Source organism: Lathamus discolor, chromosome 18, assembly GCF_037157495.1.
Source record: "Lathamus discolor isolate bLatDis1 chromosome 18, bLatDis1.hap1, whole genome shotgun sequence".
Taxonomy (NCBI): domain Eukaryota; kingdom Metazoa; phylum Chordata; class Aves; order Psittaciformes; family Psittacidae; genus Lathamus; species Lathamus discolor.
Genome location: NC_088901.1, coordinates 5071256 through 5087754, shown reverse-complemented (window position 1 = coordinate 5087754; position 16499 = coordinate 5071256). Strand labels below are relative to the sequence as shown.

General features: G+C 54.9%; 3 protein-coding genes across 3 annotated transcripts in view; 2 read left to right on the top strand and 1 right to left on the bottom strand.

Annotated features, from left to right (window-relative positions):
• Positions 1-8249, top strand: part of LOC136023271 (lysine-specific histone demethylase 1A-like) — a 30215-nt gene extending 21966 nt beyond the window's left edge. The window contains 7 exon segments of the mRNA XM_065697567.1: positions 18-129; positions 529-661; positions 1424-1611; positions 1791-1905; positions 3292-3419; positions 4056-4202; positions 4894-8249. Of these exon segments, the coding sequence (XP_065553639.1) occupies positions 18-129; positions 529-661; positions 1424-1611; positions 1791-1905; positions 3292-3419; positions 4056-4202; positions 4894-5079 (1009 nt within the window). The 3' untranslated portion in view covers positions 5080-8249.
• An 88-nt stretch (positions 8250-8337) lies between these two features.
• TMEM54 (transmembrane protein 54) lies at positions 8338-10539 on the top strand. Its single transcript, XM_065697569.1, has 5 exons — positions 8338-8723; positions 8816-8878; positions 9395-9661; positions 9902-10038; positions 10148-10539. The coding sequence occupies exons 2-5, from the start codon at positions 8870-8872 to the stop codon at positions 10488-10490; spliced, it is 756 nt and encodes a 251-aa protein (XP_065553641.1). The 5' UTR covers positions 8338-8723; positions 8816-8869; the 3' UTR covers positions 10491-10539.
• A 3-nt stretch (positions 10540-10542) lies between these two features.
• On the bottom strand, positions 10543-12041 carry HPCA (hippocalcin). The gene is made up of 3 exons (XM_065697566.1): positions 11635-12041; positions 11288-11393; positions 10543-11051 (listed from the first exon to the last, which is right to left on the bottom strand). Exons 1-3 carry the CDS (start codon positions 12010-12012, stop codon positions 10954-10956), a joined length of 582 nt encoding a protein of 193 aa, XP_065553638.1. The 5' UTR covers positions 12013-12041; the 3' UTR covers positions 10543-10953.
• Between the last annotated feature and the right edge of the window lie 4458 nt (positions 12042-16499).

Sequence of the window (16499 nt, the reverse complement as noted above, 5' to 3'; positions counted from 1 at the left end):
TTTGGGTTTTCTCCTAGTGATGTTTACCTGTCATCAAGAGACAGGCAAATACTCGACTGGCACTTTGCAAACCTAGAATTTGCCAATGCTACGCCCCTGTCTACACTTTCCCTGAAGCACTGGGACCAGGTAACTAATTCGTGTATTCATTCACCAATGCACTAAGAACTTAAGCTGTGTTTATTTCATTCTCATGGAAGCTTCTCGATGTTAACAGTTTCTAAAGCCTTAAGTGCTCTCTGCTTTTATGCAGATACTGAGCTCTTACACAGTGATCGTTTGCTGATGAAATTCCACGCAGCTTTCTGTTAGTGCCAGAAAAGCCTCCCTCCAATAACACTGTCTACTGGAAGTTCCCATACTTATTTCTTGACAAATAAACAGAATTTCAAATCTATTCAACTCACTTTTTGGGGAGGGAGGGGGAGTTTTGGAAAAAAAATGCCTTTGTGTAGATTTGCTGATTATTTTCTATTGAATTAAGTGATTTCATTATAAATCCAGGCTTTCTGTACATTTCTGTTTTAGGATGATGACTTTGAGTTCACAGGCAGTCACTTGACTGTGAGGAATGGCTATTCCTGTGTGCCTGTAGCCTTAGCAGAAGGCTTGGATATTAAATTGAACACAGCAGTTCGCCAGGTTCGCTACACAGCATCAGGTAAAGCAAACCCCTCCTCTGGAAAACTGCTCCGAGGGGCTGTGATCATGGAAATGAGATTTCAGTGCTTCCAGAAGCAGATGTGAAAACTGATCTCTTAAAAACCCATTATATAATTTGGGTTGGATAAATCACACTTGTGATCATAATGAATTATGAGGAAGCTCTTAGGGATGTACTGATCTTCAGTGGTTTTTGCTCATTTCTGTGGCTGGCTCAACATGGTGCTTTTCAGTTATATTTACTGATTAACATTCAAGCTCCCATTTCTTTATTCAATGATTGAAGTGTTTGGAGTAAGAGGTCTTGGACTGCTTTAAGACTTGGTGCCCCAGGATCTGGTATTAGAAGTATAAATGAATGTCACATGAATTCAGACAAATGGAAGGGCTGTATCTTTTTGTTGTTCTTCTGAACACTGGGCTTGTGAAACTGTCAACTGGAAGAGCAACTCAGTGGGAGGCTCACTGCCTGCTTGCTATTTGTTTATGCATATATTTAACTATATTTAACTGGCCTAGATGAACCTTTAGGCTTATCCCAGTATGGCCATTTTCAGATGCTGTGTAAATTGCACTTTCTGGAAGTGAGCTATGTGGTCCATAGCATTCAGTAGAAGTAAAGTGATTGTTAGTGTAAAGCTCTCTCCATAAATGAAATGTTTTCTGATGTGGATGTGTCTTTATGGGAGTTTCTCTAATTTTTAATGCAATGCTCTTGCCTGCTGGCCCATGGAATGATTGTTTTCTCTCCCCTTGCCAGGTTGTGAAGTGATAGCTGTAAATACCCGATCTACGAGCCAGACTTTCATTTACAAATGTGATGCTGTGCTGTGTACCCTTCCCTTGGGAGTATTGAAGCAGCAGCCTCCAGCAGTACAGTTTGTGCCACCTCTTCCTGAGTGGAAAACTTCGGCAGTTCAGCGTATGGGATTTGGCAACCTGAACAAGGTGACTTGGTCATTGAGGGAGCTGCAGCAGGGCAGGGGATGCTCAGGAGGAGGCTGGCTCAGTCTGTGTGCTGTAGCTCTTGCTAACCAGCAAATCTGTAACCTGCAAGAGCACACTAACCTATGGAAGGCAGTATTTTTTCTGTGCACTCCTCCTAATTCCTGAGTCTTTGTTTCTAGGTTGTGTTGTGCTTTGATCGTGTCTTCTGGGATCCAAGCGTCAATTTGTTTGGTCATGTTGGTAGCACTACTGCAAGCAGAGGAGAACTTTTCCTGTTTTGGAACCTGTACAAAGGTAGCTGCGGTGCATCTCTACTCTTGCCAGTGTCTTATTTGTGAGTTTCAGGTCTAGAAAGGAGCACTTTTTAAAATGCTGTTGGTGTTCACATATGGATGTGATAAGAAAACAGTATTTGTAGGAAGACAAGTGGAAGTATTGAACATGCGGGTTTCAGCGGGGCAAGCTAGAGGCTTTGCTATAGCTCTGTTCCTCTTGCTGAGCGTTACCATTCCAGGTGGATGAGCTGCAGACCCATCCATACGGTTGAGATGCAGTGGAAATGCAAGCTGTGGTGTCTCCAGTGGATGAGCTTGCTTCCTGTTTTGAGCCACAAAGCAGCTTTCACTAGACTGTGAGCCTCAGACTGACAGACAACTTTAGAACTCCTCTCTGTTAAGTGCTTAAGCAGGCAGAAGGTGTTGCCCTACCTCTTTCTGCAGCTGGACTTTGCCATTAGTAGTTTTGTTTTCTCTGCAGCCAGTGTCTGCCACCAGGAGTTGTCAGAAGATGCTTTCATTAAGCATGCTGGTTTTGTCGATTGCCATGTATCATACCAAGAGCAAAGCTGTGTGTACAGTGAGCACTATTGAGTTCTCTTTCCTGCAGAGGACTGTTTAAAGTATCAGAGGGCAGGCCAGGTTTTTCTTTCAACTGGGGAAAATGGCTGTGCAAAGAAGGTGCCGTTCCAGGGTATTTGTTAAAATACCGTAATTTAGGGTAATTGTTAAAATGTTTGGTAAGACGTGACTGGAGAAATACATGTCATGAGCCTTGGATAAGAGGGCTGTTTGTGTGTCTGCTTTTGTGGCTTTAAGATGTCTCTTACATACTTAACATGTAGTATTGGGGGTTTGGTTTATATAGACAGACCATCTCTCATACTGCTGGATTCATCTTCTGTATTTCTGTAGCCATAGCATTCTGGGCAGAAGCTGTTTAAACTGAACAGATTGAACAATCCAGAAAACAAATCCAGAAGCAGAAACCCTAGAACTGTTACAGCACATCCTGTATTAGCTCGGGGGGAGTTCTTTGAAGGTCTTCTGTTGGCAGGGAACTGGTCTCTGAGAAGTATTTAAAGATGGGTGGGTGACTGAAGTGGAACTCAGATGAGCAGACTGCATGGCTTGTATGGCTGTGCGTGACCTGTTGTAGTGCAGACAGGAATCCTGCCAGTGATTTCAGTCTGTTTGAGGTAAGGACTGCTGAGAACCTGAAGCCTCAGGAACACTGCATGTCCTGGGGCAGCTGGCCTGTGCTGTTGGTGCCTCTTGCTCCACTGTGCTGTTGGGTTATTGAAGTCTCTTTCAGGCCGTGGCCTATTCAAGTCCAACTTGTCAGATTAAAATCATTGATGTCAGTGATTCAGTTGTGTTTTCTCTCTCCTTCCCCACACCCCAGCACCAATTCTGTTGACGTTGGTAGCAGGAGAAGCAGCAGGAATCATGGAAAACATCAGTGATGATGTCATTGTTGGACGGTGCCTTGCCATCCTCAAAGGCATCTTTGGCAGCAGCGCTGTGCCTCAGGTCAGTACAGACAGCATCTTCAGGTACCTCCTCCACGTTTTAGAGGGTACTGGGTCCTATAGGTAGTGCCCTGTGTGTGTTCAGGGGTTTTGTGAGAAGGGGTTGTTTGTAGGTTTGGGGTTGTTTGGGGCTGTGTTTTGTCTGGGTTGTGGTTTGGGTAGAGTTGGGATTGGGTTTTTTTGACTCCAGCTTTTCCAGACTATCAAATACTTCAGTTCATTTTCTCCCTTTTACATTCCTGGGGTTACAGCTGAGCTGTCCATGGCTGGTGACAGCGCTGCTTGGGGTACACCCTGCCATGGTCTGCACCTTCTCTAAAGTGCAGTGGAGCTCTTGACCAGTGAACTCCACAAGAAACTGGTTTGGCTGGAAAAGAACTGAAAGGGGGAGGAAGGGAGTAAGCAGCAGCTGTGTGCAGGAGGTTCTCATGACATAATGCAAAGAGTCGAGGTGTTGACACCAAAGACAAGTTATTTACCTTGGTGTGTATGTTCTCATGGAATACGGACTTGGAGCCACCATAATGTTAGCCTGAGGACTTTGTGTCCTTTATTCTTGCGGTTTGTGTAGTTTGTGTTTTGCAAGATCTGTAGACCTTGCCCTGTGACAGCAACTGAAGTTTCTGTCTTGTCTCAGCCTAAGGAAACGGTGGTGTCCCGCTGGCGCGCTGACCCGTGGGCCCGGGGCTCCTACTCCTATGTAGCAGCCGGGTCTTCTGGCAATGACTATGATTTGATGGCGCAGCCAATTACTCCAGGACCAGCCATTCCAGGTGCTCCGCAGGTGAGAGATGTCTCTGTTCTCCTCAGTAAGACCTCAACCAGGGGGATTTTGCTAAGCGATTCGCACCCATATCTAAGCACAGGTTTAGGTTACCTGCATCTTTTGATGATGATTAGAACCTGTAAAATAATTCAGTTTTCCATCCATGATTTCTGCCTGCCCAGGTTTGGTGTAATTTCTTTAATAGAAAAAGGATTGTTTTTCTCCAAGTCAATTTGGTAATATCAGAACAGAGTGTTATAATACCATGCATATATTGTGTTCATACTTCATATTTATGTTGTCCATCACCATATTTAAGTGAGTTGTAGTGATTTGAAAGAGGGTGAAGGCCACAGTGAGAAGAACAGGAACCAAAAGGTGTCTCCCAGACTGGGAGTGAACCCAACAAGGCATTAAGTCATCTCCAGTTTGCTTTGAAAGGATGAAGTTTTGAGAGCAGTAGCTGTTCTGATAGCACCAGCAGAGAAAGATGTGCAGCTTTGGCTTTATTTAGGGTCTTTTTCTAGCTATACAAATCATAAATAAACAGCTATGGATAAAACTATTCTGTGCAGCCTATAATAGATAAAGTTTTTCTCCTTTATTTTACCTAGAGGACTTCTAACATTCTTCTTCAAGTCTGTTTGCTGCAGAGTCTGGAGGAACACGAACAGGCCTTAACAGCGGTGTTTGTTCTCTGCTTCCCCAGCCTGTTCCTCGCCTGTTTTTTGCGGGAGAGCACACAATTCGCAACTACCCCGCCACTGTTCACGGCGCTCTGCTGAGCGGACTGAGAGAAGCCGGGCGCATTGCAGACCAGTTTCTTGGGGCCATGTACACTTTGCCTCGCCAGCCTACGCCGGGGGTCCCCCCACAACAAGCTGCCGGCATGTAAGGAAAGTAGAAGGTATCAGAAAAGGAGGGACAAGACCCCAGTGCTGCTGCTGGGGACTCTTTGGGATGAAGATACTCACACAGCCTGCAGCAGTGTCTGCGGCAACAGCTCAGCCAGGAGTTACTGTGAAACACTTCCATTAGAATGGCCTTACAAAAACTTTGGCTGGGCAGGATCCCTTGGAGCTCTTTGAAGTGTCAGTGCACACAGTTCTGTGCTGCCTGGTCAGGGGCTTCGTTTCACTCTCTAAATACTTCCTGAAAGTCAAGCTTGTAGCTTGAGGATTTTTTAGGTGGGTTTGTTTGGGGTTTTTGTTGAGTTTTGTTTTCTACCTATACATGGATTTACAATGTGGTAACTGCACAAGGGTAGCTGGTACCTACCCCTAGGAGCTTAGTGCAGGGTTGATGTAACCTTCTTTGGGTGCTTTTTTACTGTTTTGTTTTGAAGAACAGTATTTATTGACCAATTCTATTCTTACCTGGCATTTGAGAATTTGATGCAACTGTTTTCCCCACCAGTAATAGCAGATCACCCCCCTCCAAAATGTCCATTGGCTGCTACTCTATATGCATCCTGTTCTAGAAAGCAAGCTGGTATTACTAAGAGTGTGCTAAGCATACCAGGTTATTAAATACCTTCACCAAATGAAATCATCAGAATTGGGTATTTGTAAGTTTAAAAATGACTTATATTTGTTTCTATAGAAATAAGATTTGCCCAGGCAGGAAGCTAGCTGAAGGACCTGATCTCTTGGCATCTCTATGCTGCATGGAGGCACTCTGTGCACCTCTTGCCTTCATTTCTGCTAGGTTGCTGAGGTGATGCTGCAGCTGCCATTGTTGTGCTTCTGGCAATCACTTTGGTTTTGCTGCTTTTCCAGTTACCCAGCTCTTCTCACCTTCCTCTTTCTGCAGTTTATTTCTCTTTTGTCTGAGCATGGTCTCTGCTCACACTTTTTCTGTTCTCACTCTGTGACCCTGTGTCTGTACGTGTGCAGTCTGCCCTTGTACCTTCTGTTCTGCCAGAGGACCAATACTTCATTTTGTTCCATGCTCATTCCTCTAGAATTATACTACCCACACTTCTTCCTGAGAAAGATACCCACAAACCTGACTGCAGCCCCTGGTTGTTTATAACTATTGTCTTTGGCCACAGACTCTCCATCTTCTAGCATCTTCTGACAAGCTCTGAGAAAGGGGAGGACTCTGTTGTGGTGGGCAGTAGTCTGTGAAGGGGCACAGACATGAAGTGTCAAGGACTAAACCCATTTGAAGTGGCTGGATTTGGTGCCCTGGGGGACAAGCTTTGAACCTGAACCTCTGCCTAAATGAGTGTGACCATCCTCCTACTTTCTGACTTGGCAAATGTTACTACTCGAGCCCTTTATTGGAAGGGGTAGTCCTCAGCAACACGACTGATCCTTGCTTTCTCTACAAGACAGACTTTGTGATGGTTGGTCTGAAATGGGGCAGGAATTGGGAATCCATCAGGGCATGGAGGAGGGGTGTCTTAGGGGGTGAGTAAGAGTAAACAAGGAGTCATTTGAGATGCAAGCCTTCCTTTATGTTCAGGTAAAAGCCTGTCAGCAGAGCAGTACTACCCAGAGAAGTGCTGTTCCAGAGTGAGATGCGACAGGCCTTTAACAATGCACTCACCATTGGTTTGACTGAGGGGAGCTCATCTTTCACCTTGTGACTGGACTGTCCTGCTTTTCCTTTGCAAAAAGACATCTGAATAATACACCTGAAATAATAGAGCACACAGATGGAGTTTTAGGTGGGAAAGCGAGGAGCAAGAGTAATGCAGGTGACACCATTGCGGAGCTCACTGTGTGCAGAAGATGCCCAGCACCAGCTTTCTGTCCTGGCTCTTCAGCTGTGGAAGCAGGGGCCTGCAGCATCCCCTGGCCAAGATCTGCTTCCTCAGACTGTGACCCAGATGGGCCTCTGGGGCAGGGGATGTAGCAGGATGTCAAACTGGGATCATTCCTCTCTGTTTGCTTCTGGACTTGATGCTTTTGCTTAAACTGTCAAATATTCATCAGAATTCTTTGTCCTCAGTAATATTTCATTTAAGTGCCTTTACCACTGCTCTGCCCATGCAGAACTGAGAGAGCTTGTGTACGTGGAAGGGCATTAACCCTCAGAGAGGGTGCTCGGGCATTGGGACAGGCTGCCAAGGCAGTGATGGAATCACCGTGCTTGGAAGTGTTCACACACCGTGTATTTGATGCCCTCAGTGCCATAGGTTAGTAGTGGCGTTGGCAATGCTGGGGTAATGGTTGAATTTAATGATCTTAAAGGTCTTTTCCAACCTCGTTGATCCTACGATGCTGTGGCCAAACCTCGGTAGTGAACTCGCCGTGTGGGCCGGGCGCTGCTCGCTGCTGCCGTCCTGTGGCCAGAGTTGGGTACTGCAGCCCGTGCTCCGCGCAGGAGCCGGGGCGCTCCCGTTGTCCCCGCTGCTGTTCGCCGGGGGTGGCCGCGATCCTGCGGGCTGGGGCCGTGCGCTCGCCGCTGCCTCCCGGGGAGGAAACGGCGCTGCCGCTGCACGTTCAGGCCCAGGGTGCTTGTGGCCGCCGTCCGGTGCGGCAGGGTTACGGTCTGCGGGGATGAGCCCGGTCAGGAGCCCCCAGTGCTCTTCATTCCCCCTTCATGAATCTCAGGCGCCCCGGAGGCTCCTGCCCCGGCATCCTGCGCCCTGCCGCTGTGCTGGTCTCCCTGCCTTTGCCCTGGGTGCAGCTGGAGCAGGGTCAATTCTCTTGCTGGGGTCAGGTGCAGCGCAGCGCTTCGGCTTTACTCAGAGCAACGCTGATAACACACCGGTGGTTTAGTTGTTGTTCAGTGGCTTTTACCCCGATCAAGGACTTTTGAGTCTCATGATCTGCCAGTGAGGAGGGGCACAAGAAGCTGGGAGGGAGCAGAGACAGGACACCTGCACTACCCAAAGGGATATTCCATGCTATAGCCTGTCATGCCCAGTATAGAAACTGGAGGAGTTACCCTCAGGGTCCTAATTCACATTGCATCTTCATTCACAGCCTCTTAATCTTTCATGAGATTGCACCTGGATGTGATTCTTCAGCCTCTTTTGTTATTACGTTTTATTGTATCCGCTGTATGTGTGTGTGGACTGGAAATAAAACAAACTCAGTGAGTTTCAGACAATCCTGTGCTGTCCAGCCTATGATTTTGGACTGTAGCTTGCAGCACACAGTATCTTCTCTTATACTCCTCAGTTCACTTCTCATAGCTGAGCCAAGGTAAATCAGTAAAGTACAACTGAAATGACAGCAGAAAACTTGCCAGGAGATAGAAGAATCAAACTTCAGGAAGCAGGATTTGTGTCCGAGTTCTCTGCCCAGCAGGTACAAAGATGCCTCGCATGGAAAAAGCACTTATTCTGTGTTACCTTTTCCTTTCCTAGGAGGCTTCAGGGTTTTTGTGTTGCTCTGTGCTGCCTCTCGCTGCTTCTGGGCTTATCTTTCCTTTAGGCTGTGTCCATAGAGAACACGAGTTCATTTAAGACAATTGCCTGCAGGAGCAGACAGGAGCTGTGGAAAACGCTGCATTCAGTGGCAGAATCGCTTTGCAAATTGCCAGACTGCTTCAGCGTGTGGACTCCCTGACCTGAACCTTTGGGTAACTGATAATAGCTTCGTATCAGTGATGGATCTGTGCACGCGTAGGTGCTGCCTTCTCTTTATAAACGGTGCCATCTTTAATTCATACAGGTACAGCAGGGAGCCCTTTGCTGACATTTGACTGATGCTCACAGTGCTGCAGTGATGTGCCAGGTAACTCTACACCCTCTACCATTACAGGGGATTACCATTACATGTAATTTACCATTACATGTCCTGTATCAGGACAATACAGTAGAACTGATGCCACAGTCCTGAGCTCCAGTATCTCTGAGACAGGGATTTGGGAGGCAGGATTGCGCTTCCCACTGGTAATAGACCTAGGCTATTCCTATTAGAAGAAATGCTTTTCCTCTGTGAATTAGCAGCAGTTCAGTGCAGGGTTTCAGTGGGGGTCACCAGGTAACTCAAACCTGGTGTTTGGTTTGTGGCTCTGATTGTTACTTGCTAAATCTGTGCCCAGGTTTCAGTCTTTTATTTGTATCTCGGACAGATGGTTTTAAGGAATAAGCAGCATAAATGGCAGCACGAGCTTATTTGAGGAAGGTCTGTTCTCCATCTGGTCCTTCACTTAACAAGCTGAGGGAGAAGTTCTCAAGTAACCCTGAAAACTACCCCTACCTGCACACTGCTCACCTCCTGTCTGCTCGGTGTCTTTATTGCTCAAAGGCCTTTGGAACCTATTGCAGAGGCCGGTTGTGCGCTCTCAGAGGTCTGAAGGGTTCCTCACTGCGCTGCTGCCTCTCTCCCCTCCTGCAGAAGGGGGTGGTTTTCACCCTGAGCACCACCAGCTGCCAGCCCTGCCCGTCCTGCCCATCCATCACTGCGCTGGTCCTGAGCGGCCGCAGCCGGGTGCTGCTGTCCCCCTGCACCGACACTGATGTCGCCTTTGCCTCAGTCTCTCGTGAGTGCCCCTTTGATCCCACCTGTGTCTGTGTGAGGCTGCAGGGGAGGTTTGCACTGGGGATGGGGAGGACGGGTCGGGAATTGATGCCCCGTGTCACAGAACCCCAGCCTGGTTTGGGTTGGAAAGGACCTTGAAGCTCAGCCAGTTCCAACCCTGCCATGGGCAGGGACCCCTTCCACTGGAGCAGCTTGCTCCAAGCCCCTGTGTCCAGCCTGGCCTTGAACACTGCCGGGGATGGGGCATTTACCACTTCTTTGTGTGTCCCACAGAACTCCACACTGTCCCTCTGGGCCTTCTCGTTCCTACTCAGCTCCATGGAAATTGTCTTCGGCATCTGCTGCCTCCTGCTCACCCTCCACCTCCTCTGCCTCTGCCACTGCTGCTATGGGATGCACCGGAGGGAGGTGACTGCTGGTCCTGGGCTCAGCCCTGAGCAAGGCTTGCATGGACCCGGCTGGGCTCAGGGGCTCTGGGATAGGACTCGGACTCGTTCTCATCCTCTCTGCCTTGTTGGGCTCCCTGCAGGCAGCCCCTGGGCAGAGCCCCAACCCCGGGCAGTGCCTGGGCTTGCTGAGGCTGCAGTGTGGGAGCTGCCTGGCTCTGAGCAACCCCATGGCTGTGCCCTGCCAGCCCTGCCTGCTCCAGTGCCTTCACAGCCCCACAGCAGGACCCCACCGTTCCTCAACCCAGCTCCTGAGTGGATGTGTCCTTTCGATGCCACCACCCAAGACCCAGGAGCCCATCCCCATGGCCTTGGCTCGCCTGGGGCTGCACCAAGGCAGCAACTGGGGTGGATCCAGATGCTTCAGGGATGCCCATTCCCCATTGATGCCTCTTTCCCACCACTCATTGCACTGACACAAACTTTATTCTGTAGGTATTAAAAGAGAATGAGTGTGTCCCCATCCCCGCGGCCCCTGCCCGTGTGCTGGCTGTGGGGAAGGGGCTGGCTCAGCCCCATGGCCATATCTGCATGCATGGGGGGTGCTGGGGGTCTCCAAGTGCCTGTGTCTTTGCCCCCGTGCCAGGGATGCAGCGGTGGCTTCACCATGAATCTGGGTTCATGTCCCCGGTGCTGGGGGGACCATTCTTGCCCAGGGCAGACCCTGCTTCATCCTTCCCCACGTTGAACCAGTATGGAAGCCCCTTGGCCATGGGGACCATCCCCCTGGGTCCCCCCTTGCCGCAGCCTCTGCCGGGCTCCAGCTCTCTCCCTATGGGGCATGGCAGTGAGGGGACCACAGGGGCTGGGCAGGGGACCGTGGCAGTGGCCAGCTGCAGGATGGGGGGTGGTGTGGGGCTGGGGGGGGGTCCGTGGGGCTCAGAACTGCGCAGCACCGCTGGGGTCGCACTGCAGCAGGCGCACGATGGACGGGTCGCTCTTGGCACCTTTGATGAACTCCTCCAGCGAAAGCTTTCCTGTGGGGAGGGGACAAGGCTCAGCCCGGCGCCCATCACCGCATCCCGGGGACACAACCGGCATTGGAGCCCTCCCAGCACCCTCCACCCGCGATGAGCACCCTGGGGTCCGCTGAGCTCCTCCGGCTGCCAGGGCTCCCCCCGTGAGCTGTTTAATCAGCGTGCGTGCAGCTCGGTCTAAGACCCCCGGCTTTAGCCGTGAGACCTTTCCCTTAATCCCTCCATCCCTCATTTACCGTCGTTGTTGGTATCCATCTGGCGGAAGATTTTTTCCGTTCTTTTCTCCGGAGTCGATTCATCTTCGGGCATGGTCATCACAGACGAGACCATTTTGTAGATGGCCTGCGAGCGGGAGGTGGGGGGGTGCAAGGTGTTTGCTGTCACCCATCCAGGAAGGGGGCCAAGCAGTGCTGGGAACGGGGCTGGCGTTCAACACCCTCCCCATGTGCCCCTATAGGGAGCTTTAATTGGGATGGGCACAAGCACCCCCCATAAGGACACCCCCCACCCCAGGGGTAGCGCACAGGGGACGTCCCCAGCTTGCACCCTGCGAGGGGATGGCCGCAGAGAGGGAGCTCGGTACCTGCACGATCTCCAGCATCTCCTCCCGGCTGATGTAGCCGTTGCCGTCCAGGTCGTACATGCTGAAGGCCCACATGAGCTTCTGCTCCAGCTTCCCGCGGGAGGTGACGCTCAGCGCGATGATGAACTCTCGGAAGTCGATGGTGCCGTCGCCGTTGGTGTCGAAGGTGCGGAAAACGTGCTCGGCGAACTTGGAGGCGTCGCCGTAGGGGAAGAAGTTGGCGTAGATCTTCTTGAACTCTTCCACGTTGAGGATCCCGGAGGGACAATCCTTCAGGAACCCCTTGTACCAGCCCTGCAGCTCCAGGTCTGAGAACTCGGTGTTTTCGCGCAGGTCCTGCAGCATCTCGGGCCGCAGTTTGCTGTTCTGCTTCCCCATCGCGCTGGGCCCGGCGCCGCGGGTCCCTCTGTGCTACAGGAGGGGAGAGGGATGGGGCAGAGCTCCCTGGCAGCCCCCGGACACCGATGCGGCCCCTTCCATCCCCTCCATCCCCTCTGAGCCCTCAGGGCCAGCCCCAGGGACCACCCAGTGCCAACCCCTTTGCGTTTGCGTTAATAAGCCCCTATAGCTCATCTGCACCATACACAGGTGATAGAGAGCCCGCAGCAGGAGGGGAGGGGGCCGGATTCGGCTCTGGTTGGGGCTCTGAGGCCAGCCCAGCTTTGGGGCTGGCCGGATCTGGGTCAGCGTTATTTTCAGCTCCTCCACTGCCTCCGTTAATATTTGATGCCTCCGGTGGGCACCGGAGCCCCAGGCAGGGCTGAGGGCTGCAGGGCTCTGCTCGGGCTCCCCCCCCCGCCACACACACACCCCCGGGGACCCGGCGCACCCCATCCCATTGGGGTCACCCCTGGGGAGCTCAGGATGGGTGCCCAGTGTCCAGCCACGCACCCCGGGTCCCCACACTGGGAGGCTTTGGGGGGGTCTTTACCCGCTGCCCCACCCCAGCTGTGTTGTCACCCCTGTGTGGGGAGAGGGGGGGCTTGGGGGGGCTTCAGTGCCTGGAGCCCCCAAAGAAGGGGGAGCCCCAGCACCCCCAAACCTCGCATCCTTTGGAACAGCAGGGCCAAAAGGACTCCCCAAGAGGAGCAGCCCAGTAGGGCCGGACCCCCCCCCCCCCCCGCCCCAGTTACAAGGGGCTGGGACCCCCCCCACTGTCTCCCCATCGCCCCCTCCATGGCTCCATCCCCGCTCCCGCAGCCCAAGGATCTGCGGGCTCCCGCCCCACCCGGGGGTCCCCAGTTGGGGGCCGCCACCCCCACCCTCACTGCCTGGGGTCTGAGCCCCCTCCCCGCTGCCCGGGGGGGACCCCGCGGGGCCTCAGCGCCCCGGGTGCAGTTTGCAAGGACCCCCCCAAAGCGGGCACCATTGAAGATGCTCCCGGCAATGGGGAGGGGGGGCCTGGACCGGGGCTTCCCCCAAACGGGGACCCCCGGAGCGAGCGGGATGAGGGGACCCCCAGGAAAGCTCCCCCCGGGGTGTGTTACCGGTAGCCCCGCAAATGCGACGGGGACAGGGGGGGGCCGGGGGGTGCTCCGCATCCCCGGACGTGCCCGGGGCCGGGTCGGTGCCGCTGCCCCGGTCTCCCCCGTACCCCCCCCCCCCCGGTTCCCCCCTCCGGCTGCCCCGGTCCCCGCCGCCTCCCACCTGCCCGGGGACGAGCCGCAGCCGCCGCCGCCGCCGTGCGCCACCGCAGCCCGGGAGCGCCCGCCCGTAGTGCCCGCCGCAGCGGCGGGGGGGCACCGGGGGCACCGGCAGCCGCCCCCCCGCCCCGGGGCCCCGCGCACACACAGACCCCCCCGCCCCTGCCCCGGGCACTGCCCCGCGCAGGTCCCTGCCGGGGGGGGGCTCGGGTGCAGATCCCTGGTACCCCCCCACACACACAGCCGGGGTCTGCGGTGAGATCCCTGGTGAGAGGTCTGGGGGGCACCGGGAGCACGGGGAGGTCTTGGTGCACCAGGAGCACTGGAAGCCCCGGGAGCACTGGGGGCACTGGGAGCATTGGGAGCATTGGGAGCACCGGGAGCACCGGGAGCACCGGGAGTATTGGGAGCATTGGGAGCACTGGGAGCCCTGGGAGCACTGAGAGTGCTGGGAGCATTGGGAGCACTGGGAGCAGTGGCAGGTCTTGGTGCACCGGGAGCACCGGGAGCACTGGGAGCACCGGGAGCATTGGGAGCACTGGGAGCACTGGGTGCACTGGGAGCACCGGGAGCACTGGGAGCACTGGGAGCATTGGGAGCACTGGGTGCACTGGGAGCACCGGGAGCACTGGGAGCACCGGGAGCATTGGGAGCACTGGGAGCACTGGGTGCACTGGGAGCACCGGGAGCACTGGGAGCACTGGGAGCATTGGGAGCACTGGGAGCACCGGGAGCATTGGGAGCACTGGGAGCACACCAGCGCTGCTGTGCTGGCGCACCAATAGCTGAGGTGGCTGCAGTCAGGAGCCGGGGTCAGCGCTGAACAGGGACCACGCTCTCCATGTGCCAGCGCTGCCACCGCTCCTGCCTGTGCCCATCCCACCCCTTCAGAAGGAGCCCCAGGACAGGGGCCGGGGTGGTCCCTACAGGGACAAAGAGCGCTGGGGGCCACAGGTACCCCCCCCTCCCATGTGCTTTGGGCATCACCTTCCTGCTGGCCCAAGGAGGTGCCAAGCCGGGAGGGGACGTTGAGGGCTGAGCATCCCCAGCTCGCAGCCCGGGCCCTCCCTCATCCCAGCGGCCGGAGTGAAGCAGCTTTGGGCAGCGCCGGGAAGAGGCTCCGGTGGAGACGGATGCTCCCCATAGGGAGGTGCCGTTTCCGGGGGGGGTTCCCCGTGTCCCTGCACCAGCTCCCCCCCTTTGCGAAGCCCCGGATGGCAGAAAGTGATTAAACCCCAGTCCTGCCACTGCGGTGGGGGACAGGGAAGGGGCTGGAGGTTGGGGCAGAGCTTGGGAAACCCAGGATGGGGCTAATTCACCCCAAAATCTGGGCACAGGGATCAGTGATGCTGAGGGGCTGCAATGAGGGAAGCACCAACCCAAAGTGGGGCAGGAGGTGGGGATAAAGCAGCCAAACCCATGGATTTAGGTTGGCCGCAGCAATGAGCAGCCATTAACAATAAAGGTGATCCTGGTCTCTCAGGGTGGTTTTTTTCCCCCCTTTTGAATTGCCTCCTGTGGTACCATTGCCCTGCCTGTTGCTGAGGACCCGCATCCTGCCCATCACCTGCACCTTTGGGTGCTGAGCCTTCTGGTGCTGCCATCGCCCCACCAGCTCCTTCTCATCCTTCACATTGCAGCAGCTGGGGACCCTCCACGGGGACCAGCATCGGGCCCAAGGGGTGTTTTGGGGTTGGGATCGGTCTGGAGACACGGGAACTATGGATGGGAGCTGCTGCGGTGCCTCCGTCCCGTGTAAGAGAGGTGGGATGGGGACTGGAACTGGGGCTTTGGGTGAGCAGAAACGGGAGAGAAGGGAGGGGTTTGTGCCCTGGGGGCTGCAGGGATTCCAGGGGGCTGGAGATGTGCACCTCCTGCCCTGGGTGCTGCCCCACATGCGGCGGTGCTGAGGCTGGGGGGGTGCCAGCTCCCCTCCGCTAATCTGCATCTCCAGTTTAATCCCCCCCTGCAGGAGTGTCCGAGGGCACAACTGACGCAGGCTGATTTGAAAGCATCCCATTTCCAACTGAAACCCTGCCCTAAACCCCCCTAATCCCCGGGCTGGAACGGATTGCGGGAGCCAGAGGGAGGATAATGCGGGCGCGGGGGGCTCCGCCATCCATCACTGAGTGAATTACAGGCTCCCTGCAGCAAACGGCCCCCAGCCCATCCCCTCGGCCTCCAGCCTCCTCCACCCTCGGTGCCTTTTCGCCCCTCCATCACCGCTTGCTCCTTGCAGCGGGGCCAAGCACCAGGGCTCCCGACCCCAGGCACTGGTGTGGGGGATCAGCCGTGTCATGGGGAGCGATGCTGCCCGGAGGATGCTGCAGTGGCCGTGGGGTGGTGGCGGTGCCAGGGCAGGGAGATTCCCCCTTCCCCTCCTCCTTTTGCTTTTCCTCCTCCTCCTGCAGGGAATTCTGTGGGAGCTTCCTGCGTTGTCATAGCAGCTGTGGAGCCCCCGAGGCTCTGCTGCGGCAGGGCAGGGTGGGATGGGGCTGCGGGGAGACCCGAGGAGGGGACATCCCAATGTCCCTGTGCCTGGTGCTGGGTGCACGGCTCCGCACGCACCCGTGCACACAGCGCAGCCCCTGTCGGCTTTGGTGTGGCCCTGGCCGCTGCCCCCAAGCCAACGGGGCTCGGTGGTGCCCGGGGTGCCCAGGGCTTGGCACATCCGGGCAGGATATTGTGGGGCCTTGGCGATTCGGGGTCCAGCACCAGCCATGAGGCCCCATGTGCTGGGGAGCATCCTCAGACGTGCCCATGCAGCCGGGGTGGCACAGGAGGAGCCCAGACACGGCCGGGGTGGCTGGGACCGTGCCTAAGGAGGGTTGGTGCCCAGCAGGCAAACGGGGGCGCTGGGATGAGCTGGGAGGGGAGAACGCAAAGCAAGAGGGGATGAACCAGCAAACCCTGCCGGGGTCTCCCCAGAGCCCTGCAGAGCCCTCCCCATGGGCCCACAGTGACCCCCAAGCTTGTCCCTGTCCCCACAGTGCGCGGGGCCCTGCGGAGGCAGCGGGGCAGGGCAGCAGAGCAGCGGCAGGGGCGCGGGGCTGCGGCGATAGCCACGGATTAAAAAGCAAATGCCCAGATAATGAGGCTCTTTGGTAAAAAGCCCATTTGTATCATTTAAATCTCTAACAGGCTTCCTGGAATACAAAGCCCTTTGTGATGCGCGATCTCATCTGGATCAGGAGCCGCTCGCTAAAGCTTCCCTTAGCACAG

What these genes read in the sequence shown, in the direction of transcription:
- TMEM54 (XM_065697569.1), top strand. An exon ending in TTGATCCCACCTGTGTCTGT is followed by an intron (nt 9,662 to 9,901) that starts GTGAGGCTGCAG and finishes TGTGTCCCACAG; the next exon opens with AACTCCACACTGTCCCTCTG. An exon ending in GGGATGCACCGGAGGGAGGT is followed by an intron (nt 10,039 to 10,147) that starts GACTGCTGGTCC and finishes TGCCTTGTTGGG; the next exon opens with CTCCCTGCAGGCAGCCCCTG.
- HPCA (XM_065697566.1), bottom strand. Translation starts at nt 12,012, where the DNA reads ATGGGGAAGCAGAACAGCAAACTGCGGCCCGAGATGCTGCAGGACCTG. An exon ending in AGATGCTGGAGATCGTGCAG is followed by an intron (nt 11,394 to 11,634) that starts GTACCGAGCTCC and finishes TCCCGCTCGCAG; the next exon opens with GCCATCTACAAAATGGTCTC. An exon ending in GATGGATACCAACAACGACG is followed by an intron (nt 11,052 to 11,287) that starts GTAAATGAGGGA and finishes CCCTCCCCACAG; the next exon opens with GAAAGCTTTCGCTGGAGGAG.